The sequence below is a fragment of the Mercenaria mercenaria genome, chromosome 3 (assembly GCF_021730395.1).
Source record: "Mercenaria mercenaria strain notata chromosome 3, MADL_Memer_1, whole genome shotgun sequence".
In the NCBI taxonomy this organism is placed as follows: Eukaryota; Metazoa; Mollusca; class Bivalvia; order Venerida; family Veneridae; genus Mercenaria; species Mercenaria mercenaria.
Genome location: NC_069363.1, coordinates 24741086 through 24762597, shown reverse-complemented (window position 1 = coordinate 24762597; position 21512 = coordinate 24741086). Strand labels below are relative to the sequence as shown.

General features: G+C 33.1%; 1 protein-coding gene across 7 annotated transcripts in view; it reads left to right on the top strand.

The window, feature by feature from the left end:
• LOC123525244 (kelch-like ECH-associated protein 1B) overlaps nt 1–12718 on the top strand; it is a 71703-nt gene extending 58985 nt beyond the window's left edge. For 6 of the 7 annotated variants that reach the window (XM_045304131.2, XM_045304129.2, XM_045304128.2 and 3 more), the window contains 4 exons: nt 2208–3552; nt 7304–7509; nt 8767–8943; nt 9285–12718. In XM_045304131.2, coding sequence (XP_045160066.1) covers nt 2282–3552; nt 7304–7509; nt 8767–8943; nt 9285–9424 — 1794 coding nt within the window. In that variant the 5' untranslated portion in view covers nt 2208–2281 and the 3' untranslated portion in view covers nt 9425–12718. Of the gene's footprint in view, nt 1–789; nt 1178–2207; nt 3553–7303; nt 7510–8766; nt 8944–9284 lie in introns of those variants that run through there. The other variant, XM_045304130.2, reaches the window with a different exon arrangement.
• Nucleotides 12719–21512: the final 8794 nt, after the last annotated feature.

Below are 21512 nucleotides of genomic sequence, written 5' to 3'. Positions count from 1 at the left end.
AAGCAGCAGTATCAGTTTTCTCTGAGAAACCAATAAATACCTGTGATTTTTCAGAAGTGGTCAAAAACAGTAGTGAAAATTAAGGCCTCCTTTGATTCATGCAGAATTGTGGAGTGAGACTGACAGTTGCGGCAGTCAAAGTAAATTGTAGACCAACGAATGTGGGAATCAGAACCAATGATTGCTAACTTTGGAAAAACCAGTCATTATTTTTGGATGGAATTCATTGGCTGAAAATGAAAATTCCGCAACAGCAACCACGGTCACTGATGTTTGCTCTCTTTACTTTTACCTGTCTTTACACTACCCATCATAATGATCCCAAAACTTCTTAACCAATAGCACTTAAACACAGGGCATCTTTGTTTTTCCAGACACCTATTATATGTGTAGATGGGTGCCCATAGCATTTATATGGGGGCTGTATTTGTGGAAGGTATAATTTCAAAGAAGCATGGTTTAGAGGTAAAAATATGGTACAGTTAAACGGGATTCTGTTCAAAATTAGCAAACAGTCATCAAGTTTAATTAAACTACCGCTGTAGATTTGAAATTTCTAAGTGTTTTCCCCGTTTTAAATATTGTTCATTTGGATATTGCTGGTAAAACTGTACAATCTGAATCATTAATCTGTCTTTCAGTTTATTTGAGGAAGGCAGAAAAACTGCAAATCATGCTAACTCAAAAGTTACAGTTAAATACCAATACCCGATACAGGTATTAAATGACTGGGTTTTGTATAAGGAATATAGAGTGACACACCTGTATATAATTTTTGCCACACATGAAAAAGCTCGAAAATAGCAGTACGCTGATAGTGTCGTTCATTGGTAGATAGCGTATAGGTTCTGTATTGGCAAGTAGCAGTTTACTGTGTTCGCGTTGTATCGGATTATGAAATCTTAAAATACTAGTTGGAATATCTCAGCTGATGTGTTTTCCCAGGAAACATACCTTCCCTTGTAGAGAAAAAATTTATGAATAGTTTAGGATCAAAAATGTATTTAGTGATGGATTTAAATATATTGCATGGACATGCAGAAATCATTTAACAGTTGTTTTTTTTCTTTTTTTATAATGAATATGGAACTTAAGGGAGAAAAAAGAGAAAAATTTATAAAAATGGATATATCGTTTTGTTCAGGCTGTTGATTCTGAACTGTTTCTTCTAAAACTGGTAAGATTTTAATAACTTACTTTTTTTCTTTACTTTTTTTTAAAAGAAAAATATAAAAAAAAGTCAAAAAAAGTCATTGTAAATACTAAAAATTAGTGTTTTTTAAAAAAAATTTATTGAACAAATAATTAAGGACTGTAAGTAATACTGTTTTAATTGAGTTAGTGAAATTTATTATATAATCAGTTTTTTTTCTTTGGAAAATGAAATTATCTGTTTTTTTTTTCATTTACCTCACCCAAACAAAAATAAAAGACAGGAGATATATTTCATTCAAAAGATAAAATTGTGTATTATTTGAAATTAAAAAAAAACAATATTCAGTTCTGTAAAATTTCATAATAATTTTATAATGGTTTATGGTTTTTAATAACTTCACATTCCAGTTAATATAAAGATTTGTTTCAAATAACCATGAATCATTCTTATTTTGAATTTATCTTTATTTCATTTTCGTTTTCCCTGGATCTGAAATAATATGATCGTTTGTTGCATTTTTTGTAACTGTTGAAAGAATAAAAAAATCATCTTGTTTGAAAATTGTTTCTGTTATTTATGAAAACAAAGACATATTATGATATTTTGTAAAGAATATTTTGAAATGGGCGTTTGATGCATAATTAACATTTACAACAAAAAATTCAGCAAAGGTTTAGACAGAAAAAAAATGTATTTTCCCTACAGCTTTAACAAATGAAATTTAGTCATATTAAAGCTTTGTCAAATTGTTTTAGTTTGTCTGAAAGCAGTTGGGGATATTCATACTGTTGTCACAGTATATACAATGAGCATAACAATGGAATTAATGCACATGAGGTTGTGAATTGCTATATGTCTGTGATAACAAATACAAGATGTATTTAATACTTATAGTTTTTTGTATGTACATAATATATGATGTAATTTTGTTTCAGGCACTTTCAGAGAGCCTGTGTTTCGAAACACAGATAGATTACAGGAATTTCAAATGTGTTTTGATGTTTTAGGTAAAATTAATATATTTCTAATCTGATAAAATTTTATTTTTCAGAGTTCTGCTAGGGTATGAAGAAGTCCAGTCTCCGACATATGTTTTTTTAACGTTGGAGGGAAGCAACAATCAAGATGCAGGGAAATACAGAAGTTGAACTTACGGAGTTTGAGAAGAAGATCAATGAACGGGTCGGGTTTTCCTCGTGCTACCGGCCGAGACCCGTTACAACCGAAAAATCAGATGGAAACATGCATTTTAACATAACAAAACATCCAAAAGAAGCATTAGAAATCATGAATGCTTTACGTAGATCAGAAAAATTATGTGATGTGACGTTATTAGTTGGTGATGAAAAATTTGTGTGTCATAAAATAGTGCTAGCATCGTCGAGTTCATATTTCCGTGCAATGTTTACAGGCGGCATGAGAGAGGAGGAGATGAGCATAATTCCCTTGCACGGAATTCATCCGTGCACATTAGCAGTTCTAATAGACTTTGCATACACTGCAGAAATTAGAGTCAGTGAACAAAATGTGTGCTATCTTTTGCCGGCAGCTACTATGTTCCAGATGAATCACGTTGTTGAAGCGTGTAGTGTATTTTTAGAACAGCAGTTGGATGCTAGTAACTGTATAGGAATAACGGACTTTGCGAGTGAACATGGATGTACAGACCTGGAAACAAAGGCACGAGAATATATTTATAAACATTTCTCAGAAGTAATCAAATGTGATGAGTTTTTGCAATTAACTTCTTCTCAGTTAGTTAATTTAATTAAACACGATGAACTAAACGTGAAGTGTGAATCGGAGGTTTTCAATGCTGTGATACGATGGGTGCAACATGACACAGAAAAAAGACTGTGTAAATTAGAAAATATGTTGTCTGCTGTAAGGTGCCACTTTTTGTCCCCAAATTTCTTAGAAAAGCAGTTAAATCATTGTACAGTTTTAAAGAAAATGCCCCAGTGCCAAGAATATTTATCTCGAATTTTTCAGGGGCTTAAATTACACCAAGTTTGTCCAGAAAAACCAAGAAAACCTTGTGCGCCATTAGTGATTTTTTCTGCTGGAGGATATTTGAGACAATCTTTAAGTAATTTTGAATGTTACAATCCACAAACAAATCAGTGGTTAAAACTTCCCGATTTACCAACACCACGTAGTGGGCTGTGTGGGTGCACAGTTAAGGGTTCATTTTATGCTGTGGGGGGTAGAAATAATTCTTCCGAGGGTAATTTAGATTCTAATTCAGTGGATATGTATGACCAGTATAGACATTGTTGGGTGCAGCGGTGTCCAATGATACTGCCGAGAAACAGAGTTGGGGTTTGTGCAATGGACAATATGATATACGCTGTAGGCGGCTCTCAGGGACAGATTCATCATAATTCAGCTGAAAGGTGGGTACGAGAGAAGAAAGTTTGATTTAATAGACTGTATTATTTCTGTGCTGAACTATTTACCAATGATCAGGTTGGGAGGGATATAGTGTTTTTTCTGGCTGGAAAAAAATGCGAATCAGTAAAAAATTATTAAATGGTACTATATATTATAAACTGTACCCCAAGAAAAGTTCATGTATTCAAAATGTTTTTAAATTCTTAGAGGTTTGTCACTGTCAAAAAGATTTAATTAGATAAAATTTAGTGGAATATAAATCTTTTTAAAATCTTTCTGCTTGATATAACAATGGCCCTTCTATGAACTGTTGGAATTGTACATTGGATAAAGAAAGAAAAAATATATAGAAAGGATGGCTGTGTAATAGTTAGTAAATTTCATGAAGAAACTTCCTTTAAAATAATAACTGGAGTCTGTGGGTACCAAATTTGCTCTGCTTCCTTAAATAACTAGAAAGCTGGTCTTAAATGTTTTCTCAGTTTTTTTAATAAAAGTGAAAAAAATGTACAGCAGAAAAGTTTTATTTGTAGATGAAAGTCTTACTTAATTTACAGAGTATTTTTCCTTGGCTTCAAGTTACCGGTATTGAGATGTGATTGTATATCAGTTAATTAATAGGAAAATAATTATGTATGTTCTATGAAAGACACAATCAGACAGATGTATCATAAATTGCAACACTCAAAAAGCCATGATAATATTACAGTGTGTCCGTAAATGACAAAAACTGGCATTTATTTTGATCTTACGACTGGGCTATCTCTGCTTTAATATTCTGATGGTAAATACTAATCATTATCATCAATACTATACTGTAGTCATAAACAAAACATTTGCAAGTCATAGTAATATTATTACAACATCAGGCAAGGCAAGTCTGATTTATTGTTTTACATCATTTTGCAATTTCATATTTCATATGCATTTACAAATATACAATTACAGTAAATCACCAGTTTTGTAATTAAGCATTTGATTGAAAGCTTATGTTAATGAATCTCAGTTTTGCATCTTTTGATATCAATGAATGTACCTATATATATTTAAAGAAGTTTTTTTTTCTACAAAACCTTATTATAAGTTATGTGTATATCTGTTTGATATTTCGATTTATTAATTTAATAATGTTTTTTTACTGATACTTGCATTCAAAGGTAAAGAAAGAAAAAAAGAAACATTTATGAAATAAAGAAAAGAAATATTTCTGTTGGCCTGAAGTAAGTTGAAAAGGGGGATATTGCTGTGTAAGGCATTGTATGTATCAGTAACAGAGATCTTTTGGCAGGAGATTAGCGGCCATTGTTTTTGGTGTAGCCATTTAAATTGATTTGACACCAGTCTGAATAAATAAATTGATATAAGGTAGCAAAAACTATAAATTGTTTAATGAGCGTTTTGTACTGATAAAGACTTGAAGTCTGATTAAATCTTTGCACCATGATTTAGCTCAAACTGACAGTACTTTGTTACAAAAAAAGGTTGAATGTATATATATGTCAATTTTGTGTCAAAGAATATGTGCACGAATATAGATGATTCAGTTGACACCTCAGACTGTATTAAGATGAAAAAAAAAAAAAATCCCCAAAAAATTAAAAAAAAAAAAAAAAAAAGAAAACAGGATGTACCTAATTAAAGTTCTTTGGGATCATTTATTTATCTAAGAACACGAGGATATAATCTTAATAAGGACATTTTTTTTTTTGTAGTTATAGCTTCTTCCTCTTTATCATATAAACGTGATATGAATATAAAACACGAAGGGAAATCCCTTATCTCGTAACTAGAAAACCAATTTTAATATCACAAGTTGTCATTTATCAGAAGTATTTTGATAAAGAATCTAAAACAAAATCAAGGCTTTTTATTTTAATCAAAAATCCTATATTTTTTAGGCATTTACTTTTAATATTTACTATATCATAGCAATAGAACTATTTTCAATACAATTAGATGCGTGATTCTCTTACCCAGAGGAGTCTCTGTTTACAATTTATTCATATTTTAAGTAGAGCTCTGTTTTCATGTAAGAGACTGGAATATTGCTGGATATTACCTAGATACAGGACTGTATTTTCTAGAACTGGAAATTTACCAGGATAATGTCGGGGACTGTCTGATTTCTAGAACAGATTCAGTTACCATATGATATGCTATATTTGATACTTCCTTTTAAGCAGCCATGTAAAGTAAGCTGATGTTACTGTGTCTTTATTTATCTTGCAAACATTAAATTATAGTTATGAAAAATTTTCCATCCTTTTCCTACCCAAGTTTAATATATTTTATCACATATGAGCCGTGCCATGAGAAAATCAACACAGTGGGTTTGCGACCAGCATGGATCCAGACCAGCCTGCGCATCCGCGCAGTCTGGTCAGGATCCATGCTGTTCGCTAACGGTTTCTCTAATTGCAGTAGGTTCTAAAAGCGAACAGTATGGATCCTGACCAGACTGCGCGGATGCGCAGGCTAGTCTGGATCCATGCTGGTCGCAAACCCACTATGTTGATTTTCTCATGGCACGGCTCATATATTTATATAACAAGCATACAACATAAACAGTGTGCAAGGTCACAATGTTAACATTGTTACCTATGGTCCTCCCTTTTTTTCCTTGTAGAATTAAGTTGATATAAAGCTACTGGTACCTAAAATACTATTTTTTTACAAAAAAAAAAAAAAAAAATGAAAAACACCTAAACTGATTTTTTACTCAAAATTGATATTGTTTAACAGTTATTTCATCATTATAGTAGCATTAAGTTCTAGTGATGATTTAAGTTATTTACTTTTTACGTTTTTAAATGGTGATTTATTATAAAGTATAAAATTCTTGGAGGTTGTTAAACTAGTTTTCGCTGTTGAAAACTCCTGGATACTTTTTTTGTAGCAAAAGTAAGGTGGAAAATTTGTTATTTTTCTACCGGACAATAGATCAAATTACCAGTGTGTTGATGATAATTGAAAAGTTAAAATAGTATAAAACTTCAAGTTTTATGATATTCAAACATTGAACCATACTGAAATAAGGACGGTCTGATTAAATTTAATTGCATAATGCCACTTTTCGATATAATTCTTTATTGCTATAATGCACTGTAAGCTTATTTGAGACGATTTAAGAGTTTAATGTATTGTCCAACTTGTTACAGTATCGACATTCAATACAGTTGACACACTATTGTTGACCAAATTTTTGGACACTAGAATGTTTTGATATATGTTTGTGTGCACCAGGTGTATGAAGTTTTTCCAGGTGGAACGAAAGAAAATACAGAAATGTAACTTAATTGGGATTAATTTATAAATCTCAGAATTTATATTTAGAAGTACGCCATCTGGTCATAGGTGTAATCTCTTTAAATTTAGGAACACTTACTGTTTTAAGTGGCCAATTTTTCATACATTATGCAAGTTTTTTTTAAAATCTTTTATTTGGTGTGTGCCATCTTTTATGACATTGTTTTAATGTTTGTTGTTGCATTAAAAAGTTTTTCCACGGCAGTAATTCCAATTTTACTGGGGTAAAAAGAACAAGATTGTATAGTAGTAATAAGATTAGACAGCCATCTTTTCTATAAAGTAACATTTTCCTACCTTTTATATATAAAATGTTGGCCCTGTTTAGTAAGAGGTTTGTAGACTTCAGAGAAATATGGAAAGCCTTGATTTGTCATAGGGTATTGAGCTTTTTGTTTGAGTGTTTTAACTAATATAGAACTGAAATGGATTTTTATCTTCTTTCAGGTATGATCCTGATTTAGACAAGTGGCAGAAAATTGCTCCTATGAACAGTCAGCGTATTGGTGTGGGTCTCACATGTGTTAACCGGCTCTTGTTTGCAGTCGGAGGTTTTGACGGTCAGCAGCGTTTAAGAAGTGTAGAACGATATGATCCTGAAAAAGATGAGTGGTCATACGTTTCACCTATGAACACGACAAGAAGTGGTGCTGGTACGTTGCTTAAAATAAAACTTGAAATCTCTATAAATTCTAAACAGATGCAAATGTGTCTTGTACAGGCACATGTCTTGCTATTTTTAGAACAGTATAGCATTACCTAGAAGGTCATACAGATTTATTGTAGTCATGCAAAAGATGGAATTAGTTATGAAAGATGGACAATTGAGATTTGCACAGATCTCTGCTTTCAAATATTACTTATACTTAGACAGTATCTAGTAATGTTATACAGTACATTTTTCCTGTTGAATCTGATAATTGAACTTTTTATTTCAAAACCTGTAATTAGGATATATTTGTAATGTTGATAAAATCTTTATAGCAGCTTAAAGGAAAGATCTTTAGTTATAATTTGCACAATACAGAAATGGTTTCACATCTATTATCAGTTAAAATTAAGAAAACGTCATTTATTTGTAAAAAATTTAATCCTGGAGATAACAGTAGAACATTTCTCATTCTTAAAAATGAAATACGTAGTGATCTTTGTTCTTGACAAAATCCCTGTTGTCTCGCATTTTTAATGCAGCTTGTATGGGTTTTTTACCTAACTGGAAATGACGTAAACAAATCGACAGTGATTGATAAACACTTCCATTTAATTTTTACATCTGACATTTGGTTGCATTTAACAAGCGAGGTTAATTTTAATGTGTAAAAACACAGGTAATCTATTAACTGATATACCTGGTTAAATATCAGTAAGCGCCTGTAGGTGAAATTTGTGAACTCCATGTTTTACTCATAAGACAGCTGAAGTTACCTCCCTTCTACCAAGCTATAATATTGCTTTACCAGCAGGCTTGTTGTTTTTGAATATTTATGGGGTTTGTAATGATAGAATAATGAAAGAACCCCAGAACTCTTCTGCGTGTTAACTAATATCTAAAATTTAATCATACTAATGTTAAGAAATAGTTATACAAAGATTTACCTTGCACACTCAGTGCATTTATATATTTATCATATTTACTATAAGCATTAGTTAGATAAAAGAATGGACTATGTACAAGGCGAGAGCTAGGGCTTTATACTTACAGCTTAAGAGTAAATCAGAAGCCATAAAGCTGTTCTATAATATCTGATCTTTTCAGACAAGAAATTAGGGAGACAAAAAACACACATTTTTTGAGGTGATATTTAAAGGTAATCACCAAAAGATGTTAGACATGTTGCATATAATATTTGAAAATATATTTACTTTACCGAGAATCTTTACTTTAATGTATGAAACATTATGTTTTTCAGGTTGTGCGTCCCTTGATGACTGTGTATATGTTGTGGGTGGTTACAACAGTTCCAGTCAGTTATCTACAGTAGAGCGATACTGTCTCATGACAGATAAGTGGGAGTTTGTAGCATCAATGAGAAGTCCAAGAAGTGCCCTCAGTGTAGCAGTACTGGGCGGAAAACTTTACGCTTTAGGTATAGAAAACAACTTACGTTAGAATTTGTGTTTTAAAATTGTAAGAAATTTTATAAAAATCACGAGGATGGGAAATTTGAAATATGGGGGAAAAAGAAATTTTATAAAAATTATGAGGATGGGAAATTTGGAATATAGGGTGAAAAAGAAATTTTATAAAAATTATGAGGATAGGAAATTTGGGGTATGCGTGGAAAAAAAAAAAGTTATACAAAAAATATGCAAAGATGAATTCTATGGTTATTCACATAGCACCAGAGTGAGGCTCTTGAACCTTTACTTTTTACCTTTTTAAATCTAATTTTTGCTTCTCTACATTAATTTTTATATAATATTTCAGGTGGATATGACGGCAATGATTTCCTGTCCACCGTAGAGTGTTACGACCCAGATAAAGATGAGTGGACAGACGTCTCATATATGACTTGCGGGCGGAGTGGTCACGGAGTTGCAGTGGGTGCAGAGCCTGTCGGCAGCTGACGGCAGTAAACCAGAAATTACGTTGGAACAAATAAACCAAAGTTGAAACTATCAATGTTTCTATGGAAATGCTGTACAGATACAATCACAGGAACAGTTAGGGTGAAGTCAATGTTTTCACATTCTGAAAACACAAATCCTGCTTATATATCTGAAAACCATAGTACCAAAACGGACACCAGTGCTCACTAACTTTCTAAGATATTAAAACACCAACATCAGTATTAAGACAAAACCAGATAATGTCTGAAACACTGTGCAAAATCCAGTTTCATGTGCTTTGGCTGACCAGTTAAATCTGAAAATAAACCAGCTCTGCAGCTAAAACATGCACACTGTATTACAAGTAGGCAAACAGAATAATAGAAATACTTCTAGAGGAACTGGACACAAAAAACTGAACCCTGTTGTATGTATTCAAAATCTTTCAAACCTGTTACCAGTACAAAACGGTGAAAGCTGATTTACCATAGAAAACTATCTGTGAAAAGCAGTTCACCAGTAGAAAAATATTAATGAAAACCAGTTTACCAGTGATGTATTGAATGTCAAAATGGACAAGTGACCTGTGTAGCAGGCAGAAACGAGGAAAGGTTGGCGGCACAGCTGTCTCGAGCCTGTAATAGACACACAGTGGAAAGCTGCTAAACAATCCAAACCAATACAACCTCAGCTAGTCATCAAAGATCTTATGTACTGTCAAAGTTATCATTTTTATGGCTCCTAGAAAAATGGAATAGTCACAGAAAAATTTTGAAAGGACAGATATTTGTGGGTTTTGCTCCTCATTTTTTTCTGCTCATAGATTGGTGTGAAATGTCAATTCTTTCAATGACCTATAATATTTAAATATAGAAAGTGAACGTTTAAGAAAACTACGGTTTCTGCAGAGTTGAACATAAAGAGAGAATGTTGTTAAACTTTTTTGTGAGTTTTTTTTTTGAAAACTTCTGTCTGGATGACAGCAGTCAAATAAAAGCAATATGTGATTTTCAAGGCCAGTCATCTGTTCCATGTATGATTACATGTTCAATAAAACAACTTATTCAAAGTTTTCTGTTAATAAAAATGAAATTATTTCGTAATTTTGTGACATTGCATGTAGTTTAAAATTGTACATGATTGATTGCCGTATTTTTTTTTCAGTTTAACATTGTTGGTCAATATTTATAGGTTCAAAAGTTCACAAGTTTTGCAGTATAGATTTCATGTGACTTCATGAGTGCAGTTTAACTCAAAGATAAAATGCAAAAAAAATCATATTTTTATTACATGTACATGGACTCTTAAAAAGATACAAATTTGTTTGTGCCTCAGTAAAATAGACATTTTGATGTTGGTTAACTTTTAAATGGGACAACACACAAAAAGTCATTAATGAAAAATTTTGACTGTAAAGGTTCTGTTGTAACTTATCAGCACTTTATGTAATCACAATTTGGTTCTTCCATTGAGATTATTTGTTAGATGTCCAGCAGTGAGTATATGAGAATTTTTGTAAATGTTCACTTCCATCTATGAGTAAGTAGTTTTGAATTATGTAGTATGATTTGATGCTTCTAAAGTTGTACCTTCATAATACAACAAGTAAAGTGCGGTTTTTTTGTGCTCTCAGCATAGTTTTACTAAATCAGTTTTATTTTCAAGCTTTTTTGGATTGTGTAGTTAAGTTTGCCAAATTAACATTTTTCTATAGATTACAAAAAAGTAAATCATTTGTTCCCAGCTTTTGGACTGTAATTCATACTGTTTATATATGATAATTAATTTTTTTTAAGTACAGGTGCAATACTTGTGTACAATGCTGAATCAAGTCACAAATTTCTTTACACATAAAAATCTGACCATTTCTGTCCTAGCATAAAAAAGTTCTTCTGTTTTAAAGATATAGAAATGTGAGAACTTTTGACAGGTGAATAGAGGCAAAACAATCATTGAGGTACAAAAAGCTTTTCTGTAGTTTACTGGTACTGTACCTCAACATTCGTCCCGAATAGATTTGAATGGAATGTAGGATCAAATTGTATGACATTGTGCATGATTTCTTTGTTGTAGAGGATTTTCAAAAACTGGGCTTTCTTTGTTGTATATGATGTAGGACCATTTTCTTATTGAATGCAATCAGTTTTAATCAAAATGACTAATACCTAGTAGATATTAGTATATTATGTTAGACATACTGAGCCTGTTCTTTTCTTAGTAACATGAAATTAAAGTGATACTATTTAACCATCATAAGATGTGTTTATTTTTCAGTGGTCAGATTGCTAACAGAAAGTATTCACAAGTGAAGAAGTTGTCTGATAGAAAACTTTGTCTCTGTTTTGTTTGGATTAAATGAATGAAAATGTGAGAAAATTGAAAACAGTGTTGTTATGTAAAACTAAGATAAATAGTGTACATTTTCTACAACATTCAGCAAGTTTCAAAGATTTCTAAGTTAGCAGTTAGCAAGGAGACAGGTTTTCAGTAAGATTTAGCAACTTAATATCAGTGTTCGCTTTAGATAAACTATTATTATTTCAAATTACACTATTGTATATTATTTTACAAAAACAATTACTCTGTAAAAAATGAATCAGATTTTTACCATTTTTATGAGTTTTGTTTTTCGGATATAAATGGTAGAAAAACACTGATCAGTTTTTACTGATACTCATTTCTATAGCATGGCCAAGATAGCATCTTTTATGAAATGATTCAGCATTTTTAATTTTAAGTTCTGGTATGTTATTATTCCTGTCCCAATAAAAGATGCTTTCATTGTTATATGATACTTTTATATGGCAAACCATTAAACGTCTGTTTATGGAACATGTATCAGTTTTGGTTGTGAGACAGTAACTATATTGGTTTCAGTTTTTTGCTGGGAGAATAATTATATACACATACATAGGTTATGTATAGTCTAATTATGTTTAGGGATGGTGTACCCATAGGTTATTTACAGCCAAAACATGTTTAAGGGCAGTGTGCACACAGATGCCTTATTTCCTAAGTATTTAGGATAGAATAACTCCTGTTCCTTCATGTAAGCTTGAAATTGTGAAAAATCTTTTCTAGCATCATTTTATACAACAGAATAGGAAGAAATGATGAATAATTTGTTAAGACTATTGTTCATGTTATTACCATGTTTGTTATAAGACTTGAGATCTGCATAATGTTCTTGTTACTTATTATTGATGTTTATTATGATAAATTTGTTTTGTTATGACAATTTGTTAAGCATTATATAGCTTTACAAAATGATCAGAACTGTGAAAATAAAAAGAAAGTAACTAACTGAATAAATGTGTTTATTCTATTTTAATTTTTGACCATTTATATGACCTCCCAACTCCAAGAGGGCACTTAGTTTTTTAGCTCACCTGTCACAAAGTGACAAGGTGAGCTTTTGTGATCGCGCAGCGTCCGTCGTCCGTGCATGCGTCCGTGCGTAAACTTTTGCTTGTGGCCACTCTAGAGGTCACATTTTTCATGGGGTCTTTATGAAAATTGGTCAGAATGTTCATCTTGATGATATCTAGGTCAAGTTCGAAACTGGGTCACTTGTGGTCAAAAACTAGGTCAGTATGTCTAAAAATAGAAAAACCTTGTGACCTCTCTAGAGGCCAAATATTTCAAAAGAGCTTTATGAAAATTGGTCAGAATGTTCACCTTGATGATATCTAGGACAAGTTCGAAAATGGGTTACGTGCCCTCAAAAACTAGGTCAGTAGGTCAAATAATAGAAAAACCTTGTGACCTCTCTAAAGGCCATATTTTTCATGGGATCTGTATGAAAGTTGGTCTGAATGTTCGTCCTGATGATATCTAGGTCAGTTTCGAAAGTGGGTCACGTGCCTTCAAAAACTAGGTCAGTAGGTCAAATAATTGAAAAACCTTGTGACCTCTCTAACGGCCATATTTTTTATGGGATCTGTATGAAAGTTGGTGTGAATGTTCATCTTGATGATATCTAGGTCAAGTTCGAAACTGGGTCATGTGCGGTCAAAAACTAGGTCAATAGGTCTAAAAATAGAAAAACCTTGTGACCTCTCTAGAGGCCATACTTGTAAATGGATCTTCATAAAAATTGGTCAGAATGTTCATCTTGATGATATCTAGGTCAAGTTTGAAAGTGGGTCACATGCCATCAAAAAGTAGGTCAGTAGGTCAAATAATGAAAAAACCTTGTGACCTCTCTAGAGGCCATATTTTTCAATGGATCTTCATGAAAATTGGTCAGAATTTTTATCTTGATAATATCTAGGTCAAGTTCAAAACTTGGTCACATGAGCTCAAAAACTAGGTCACTATGTCAAATAATAGAAAAAACGACGTCATACTCAAAACTGGGTCATGTGGGAACAGGTGAGCGATTCAGGACCATCATGGTCCTCTTGTTACCACTTGAATTCACTTTTTGTCTGTCTGCCTACAAAAAAAAAACATGTCGCTTGTATCTCAAGACCCGTTAAACTAATGATTTTCCGCAGGAACAGAGATATGTACCTTGTATGCATAAACACCCTAAATAGTTGTTTCACATGTGACCCGCAGTATTTGCTTTTGAGTGAGTAATATGAAGAGTTATTTCATTCATTAGTTCATAGGAATATTACTCAGCACATAAGCGTGTGAACTTGTTCAACTTTGGCAAGTAAAAGCAGAGTAGCCGACATTGAATTAGTATTTTCAGACTTGTGTTATACTCGATTTAATTGGCTAGAGACATGAAATTGACAGAAATGTTGATCAGCATGTAAAGCTCTGTACCTTGGGTCTTGTTTGTGCTTTCACAGTAGCATCGAAGTTTTATTGCATATTAATGTGATAATTCAACGTCATAATGTATGAGCGATTTTTGATTTACGTAGGCAAGACGATGTTCCAATACTACAAGTTTCATGATCGGCGTTCCGATTCGATTCTAAACATTTTCATTTTTCCATATCTATATAACAATGAAACTGTCAAACTATACTTGTTCTGAGGCACGTTGGCTTTACACCAGTCGCCAACTCGGCGATATATGACCATTTTGTGTCGATTCGCCGTAAAACCCAACTCGCTCACCACACCAGTCGCCAAATATTCGACTTGCTGTAAATCAGTATTGACTTCTTTGCAACAATCATTACGTATTAAATTAAAGTTACCATTATACTGACCTGTATTTCACATTGTTAACACTACTGCTATCTTTATATTTCATTTTCTGTATTTTTGTCAAAACAAAACACAATAATATTTTAATCCTTACCCTGCTAAATTTCTACAATGAACTTGTCCATCGTCAAATTGGGCAATACCAGAAATTCTGTTGGTCCATAATTACAAGTTTTACGTATTATATTTTATTCAGAACAGGACGGCTCAAGTAATGTCTGAATCAGTTGCACCTAAAATTATGAAAGGTAGATACATGGTAAAAAATAGCCAACACTGTCTAAGAACTTAGATATTTTTTCGTGATAATGATTGAATATAGATACAATACATACATTTCTGTATTTAACAATACAATGTTAATGCCTCAGCTCTATGTTCACTTTAGATCTACTTAATAAAAGAAACAAAAGTAGATAAAAATTGTTACCGTATGATAGTGTTTTGATATTTTCCGCATTCAACATGTAATTTGCAAAATCTTTTCCATGGCAAACACTTTGGCAGACAGACACATAATTGATGTTAAGTTTTTTTGTTGTACAATGCAATTATAATATATAAATAAAATTTGTCATGTAGTTCAAAACAGCGGTTTAAATGAAATAGTTTTAATCTCTTATACACAGTAAGAATACATGATGAATACTACACGGAAATGTACAAACATTTTAATAAAGAGGTTCTGAACATACATATATATCTTTTATTCCACAGTTTTGCTATTGCAAATCGTGTGAAAATCCTTGCCACGGCCAATCGTAGCCCAGATCCTTGCAAAAGCAAAATTATATTTAAAGGCATTTGAACTACAAGTATGTTTTAGCTATGAGACCTTGGCATTTTCAAAGATTTAAAACATAACATAAACAAAACCGAATTACTACTGTCATTGCTCACCTACAAAAAAAATGAATACTGTTTATCTTAACTTTAAGCGTTTTTATTTGATGTATGTGCTCCGGAAAAAGCGTAAAATAGACATTACTGATAATCCAGCGGTGCTCAATGATCTCAAATTGAATCATTTAAATTACCAAGAACTAGGCCGAGATCCGTAATTCCTTTGCCCTTCCAAAACTCTAATCAGTCGTCGCAACAGAAAATAACATTTACGTAGCTGAATACATATTCTTGAGGCGCAGGGTAATACCTGAATTTGTAGTTCTAAACCTACCATATCAGCCAGATAGCTCCGCGCAATACGTATACACAGAAGTCAAGACCGACCGTTTAGATGTACCATCAAGTATGTGTCACTGTAAAGAAGTCCTTAGTTTTATGCAAAGACACGGTTAACACCGTTCCATAGCCTTGTAGTTTTCGTTGTATTTTAGCATATGAGCTGTTCAAAGCAATGAAAACTATTTGTTTTGTGTTCCATGTACTAACACAAAAGATGACTGGGCAGTCAACAAACTTTAGAGACGTAACGAACTGAATTACAGACTTTTCTGCAACATTTATAGGCTACATAGATCGTCAAATAGACTATATATTTGTGTGTACTTTATGCACTGTCATATATAAACAACAATCCTACGAAAGCCGAATATTTCATTAATATTGAAAGGTACGTCAACACCAGCTTTGCAAAAACTAACATTTTGAGAAATTCAACAAAAAATGATATGGATCACCGTACATTTCAATATTGATTATGTCTTTAAATGTGCATCAGAGGTACTACGATACAGAGGCCAGCAGTATTTTTTTTCAAACATTCCGGCCAAGATAGCTATAAAAGACTTCCTCTCTGTTACTAGTTAAAGCATAGGCCTACGCAGCCACGATGTTGTCAATTGCATTTTGTGACAAAATACGGAATCTCCGGAGCCGCGGTCAGTTCAATGTTTCAAAAGGCAGGATGAAATGAAATTGCTCTCTGCCTCAGAGGCTCTAACGATAAATTTACTTTAATTTAAAAGGCACAAAATGTATCGAAAGGTACTCATTATCAAAAAAGTAAAATGTAAACCTCGGGTATATAGTTTCGAAATGATGACTCATTTAGGGCAGTATTTTGATACACTAAATGTCGAGGTCTTTTTAAATTCACGTTCACTACTATGACGAAGTATTTTATACACTTTCATTTGATTTAATGGCTTTACATTGACAAGTTATGAAAACAAGTTTTATTAGCGTAATGACTTGGAAATATTCCCACAGACCGACAATGATTTAAAACCATTCCTCTTCACGTTAACATGATTTTGCAAGTAAAACTTAAAGTAGAGGATTTGGATAGTAAATATTGCATTGGAAATTAAAATCATGACCTTGTACACCCTCACGTTCGCATGATACTGCAAGATCAATGGATTTAGTAAAGTAGAAGCTCACGTTCGCTATAAAGATGACCCATCAACAGAATTTGTAGTTCTGAATCACCAATATAGAGCTAGATACTACCTCTAGCTATGGTATGGTATGGTCACATAAGTAACAGTATATATCTTCTTTAATTTGACCTGTCGTCTGTTCATTGTAGAACTGTGGCCCTGTACAAGGAAGTTTTGGCATTGTTCGACTGGTCCGAAAGCACGAACGGCCGATTATCAATGACAGTCATGTCGCCAGTTTTAGTAAGACGATTCTTGCTTCTTTAAATCTTTTACTGTAACAAAAATTAATGTTCTGAAGTATGATCACAAGGAACGTTGAATATGCAAATTTACTGATGAAACGCATTTTCATGAGACACATAACTCTCGCTAATGGATAATTTTATAATCTCACATTCTCATAAAATCTGTAAAACATCCCGCTTAACCAGCCTAACAATATACGCTTGCAATTTCGGCACATCTAAAATGCACTTTCATGCATATTTAAAAACTCTGTACTTTAGACGTCCGAATGCATGTTCAAGTTCGAATAACCATCCGAATTAGTTCACTGAGCAAGGTCGATACCCGGGTCCTTACAAATGATTTCTGAATATCAGCTGTGCCCTTCCTCTTTACAGCCTATGTCGCATAACCAAAGTAAAATCAACTGTCTGAATGTATATATAAAGGTGAAAAAAAGAAGAAAATGATAATGAAATATAATATAATAAACTGATTACGTAAAGAAGTAAGTAACTTAAATCTTGCGTGTATTCAGTTTGAAGAAAACGATTATCACAATTTTACTGTCATCTGGATTTTTGTGGCGTTTAGATACCCGTTCTAGATACAAAGAACGTAAAAAAGTTTGTGTCTTGATCGGCCCCAGACATAAGAAGGACCCTGTAATTCTATTTCTTAAATTCACTAATATATAAATATTAATATTCTCATTTTAATTTTGCGGCATTTAGATACTAAAATACAAAGTCACTGCATCACCTTGCCGTCGCCTTGCAGCAGTTAATACCATCGTTATTCCTGTTATCAGAATCCGGATGGCCATAATCTAAGTGCGTACTTGACGGGATGAACATCTTTCTATCTTCTTTTGCCACTCACTTCGGCTTATAATGACCTACTTCCGCAAATGCAAGTGCACAGTTGTGTCTTAGTGACGTGCTTCACGTTGAAACCCCTAGAATATGTGGATGAAAATGTTAGAAAATCTATTTTATGATATGTAGTAATTTTAACTGAGGCTAGATTCTGAGAACGATACATTTATAGTCAGTGTTTTAGGAAATAGTATTCAATTTGACTACATATTATAAACAGTTCCATTAACTTCTATTTGAAATTATGTAAATTTTACAATCCATTAGCTTAGATCATATAGGATTTGTAACATTTATCAGTGTATTATAGAAATAGAATTACCGTGTGGCCTTCTAAAATCTTGGGCTAATTATTGAAGGATATGGAAAAGGCACACATCCTTTACAGCTGCAATCAGAAAAAGCCAAGTAACGCCGCATCGCATTTATAACATGATATTTATGCATTCTTCAACCTTATCTTGTGTCAAAATATTTCTGAACCTCTAGTATAATTTCTAAAACTTGTCCTTCTGTTGCCATTTTTACAACAAAATCATAAACCAGTCTGTACTTGCTCTTAATAATATACAATTTCGGAATATCCAGATGCTATAGATATAGAATGACACTCCTCTTTGTGTGATTTAAGAAATAATATATAGCTGGACTATGTTTTAACATACTGAAAGAATACGACGAGGTTATAAGCCTGCGGAATAATTTCACGTGGGAGTAGCTCGAGTGAATTCAAGCCGTATAACCGATTCGTATTTTTGAGATATGTTAAAATATGGTTCTTCTATATTATTTCGATTGCAATATGTATCATGTGTAAACAAGAAGCTGAAATTGGGAAACACTATTGCAAAAGATCAGAGGTAAGGTAGATTTCCCGGAAGCACAGAGCACCCCGAACACAGCCATAGAGCCATGCATCGCAAAGTAGGCCCACAAGAAAAAGAAGCTGTAACGGAAAATACTGTAGACGGGTTGCTTCAAGTACATTATAAATATATGCTCTATCCTCTGACCTCTCTATTACTTGTCTACATAAATGATATTATTCTCGATTTACGTTCAAATGTGAGGTTGTTCGCTGACGACACTAGTATGTACATTATTGTCGATGATCCTGCTACGTCGGCAGTAACTCGAAACAGTTCTGAAATGATTTAAGACTTGGCCCTTCGAAAACTGAGACTATCACCTTCTGTAGAAAAATGACAAAACCTGTACATCATGACCTATATTTTGATCATGTTTTATTACATCCTGTAAGTACGCACAAACATCTAGGTCTAACATTGTCGGAAGACTGCAAGTGGAATGCACACATCACAAACAGTCAATAAAGCCTGGTAACGTCTTGCACTTCTACGTTCCTTTAAAAACCTTTTAACCAGACAGAGTCTTGAACGGCCCTATGTTTCATCTATCCGTCCACTACTAGAACACGGCGATGTCGTCCAACTAATTAAAATCAGAACTAGAGTCTTTGCATAAAGGCGGGAAAAAGAAGAAAAATGACCCGAATAACTATAGAGCAATTACATTAACATCTACTGTATTAAAGCTTTTTGAAGATGTTCTACTTCATCGGTCAAAAACTAAAATGCTATCAAAACTCAGCCCACAACAAGGTGGTTTTCAAAAGAATCTCGGATGTATCATGACTTCTTTCAGTCTACGTGAAGCAATACTATTCGCCAAAGAAAATCACAGTAAGGCATACGTTTGCTTTCTCGACTGTAAGCAAGCTTTCGACAGGGTATGGCACGACGGTTTAGTGTTCAAAATGCATGGAAGTGAAATCGACTCCTTAACTTTGAGATGCTTTATTAATATGTACTCAAATGATTGTAACCAATCATTCATTTCAGACTGGTTCGAAATAAAACAAGGAACCAGACAGGGTGGGAAGAGCTCTCCTATGCTCTACCTCCTATACATCAATGGACTCATTTTGGAACTTGAACAATCAAAGCTTGGATTTTGCATGTATAATATGAATATTAGCAGCCCAACTGTCGCAGATGACATGGTACTTGTATCGCTCTCGAAACATGGCCTTGATGAAATGATTGATATTTGTTACCGTTACTCAACTAATTGGCGATTTGAGTATAATGCTACTAAATGTGCCGTTGTGGTTTACAATGAGTTTACAATGAGTCAAACACAGAATTTGAGAATACTACTAGAAATTGGTCAATTGGTACAAAATCAATAAAAGAGGATACCGAATATGTGCATCTTGGTATAACACTTAATAAATACTCACTCTTAAACGTACATTCACAACGCTAGCACTAAGCTTCGGGAACTCACTTAGTATAACTATAGCGGGATTAATAATGGAGACGACCTAAACCCAATGACCCTATCAAAGATATATAAATCAATAGTACAGCCTAAAGCATTGTACGGTTGTGAATTATGGAATTACATGACTAATTCTATAACATTGATTCTTGAACGTGCTCATTGTTTTTGTGTTAAATATATACAAAGACTACCGCTGCATGCAAATAATGACATAGCTCTGTTTTCGCTTGGATTGCATTCCATAACAGCAATAGACTATAAAAAGCTGCAAGTTCTAGGACAGCTTTGTAGGTTACCTGGTAGATACTTAGCAAAACAGATTTTATACATAGGCTGTTTCGGTATATTAATTGTACAGAGAGACAGTGCTTAGGGTTTATGCCAGATATATTTAAAATCCTGCAAAAATATGATTTGATAAGTTATATGAATATTTTCCTAGAAACCTCATATTTTCCAAGCAAAGGAGCATGGAAGTCAGTATTACAGCGTTCCGTTTTCCAGCATGAGCAAGAGAAACGCTTTGGAAACCTGTGCCAGCTTATAACAGTTGAACAGTGTATAAACATTTTTGATGTGAAAGGTCCATGTATTTTCTGGGCAATTAGTAGGAAATACCCAACAACAAAATCATATTGCTTTACGGCTACAAAAATACTTAATAAATTGTTTATATTTAATAAAACGGAGAGGTGCAAAAAATGCAATTTTACTGTGGACAATTCTACAATACACTTAATATTGTTTTGCCCATGTAATGAGACAGTCCGTTCATGTCTATGGTCAAATCTTATCGCAGTCTGTGGTGTACGTTCTTTTAAGACGTTCATATCGAAATCACCTTTGAATCAAATCGTGGACTTACTGGCTGGTTTATATTGTACCGATAATGATATAATCATATTAGAAGTGATAAAAGCATGCCATAAAATGATAGTTTAAAAAGTCACTGTTTTACTCGTCTATGTATTGTTCAAATGCTGGATTTGCGGAAAAGACTTAATCATGTTAATGGAATTTGTAAAAATTATATGTATGTATATATATGTGTGTGTGTATTTGTGTGTATATATATATATATGTGTGTGTGTGTGTGGGGGGGGGGGGGGGTGTGAGTATATACATATGTATGTAAGAATGCGATTGTGAATCAATTGAAAGCTGTCTATTGATTAC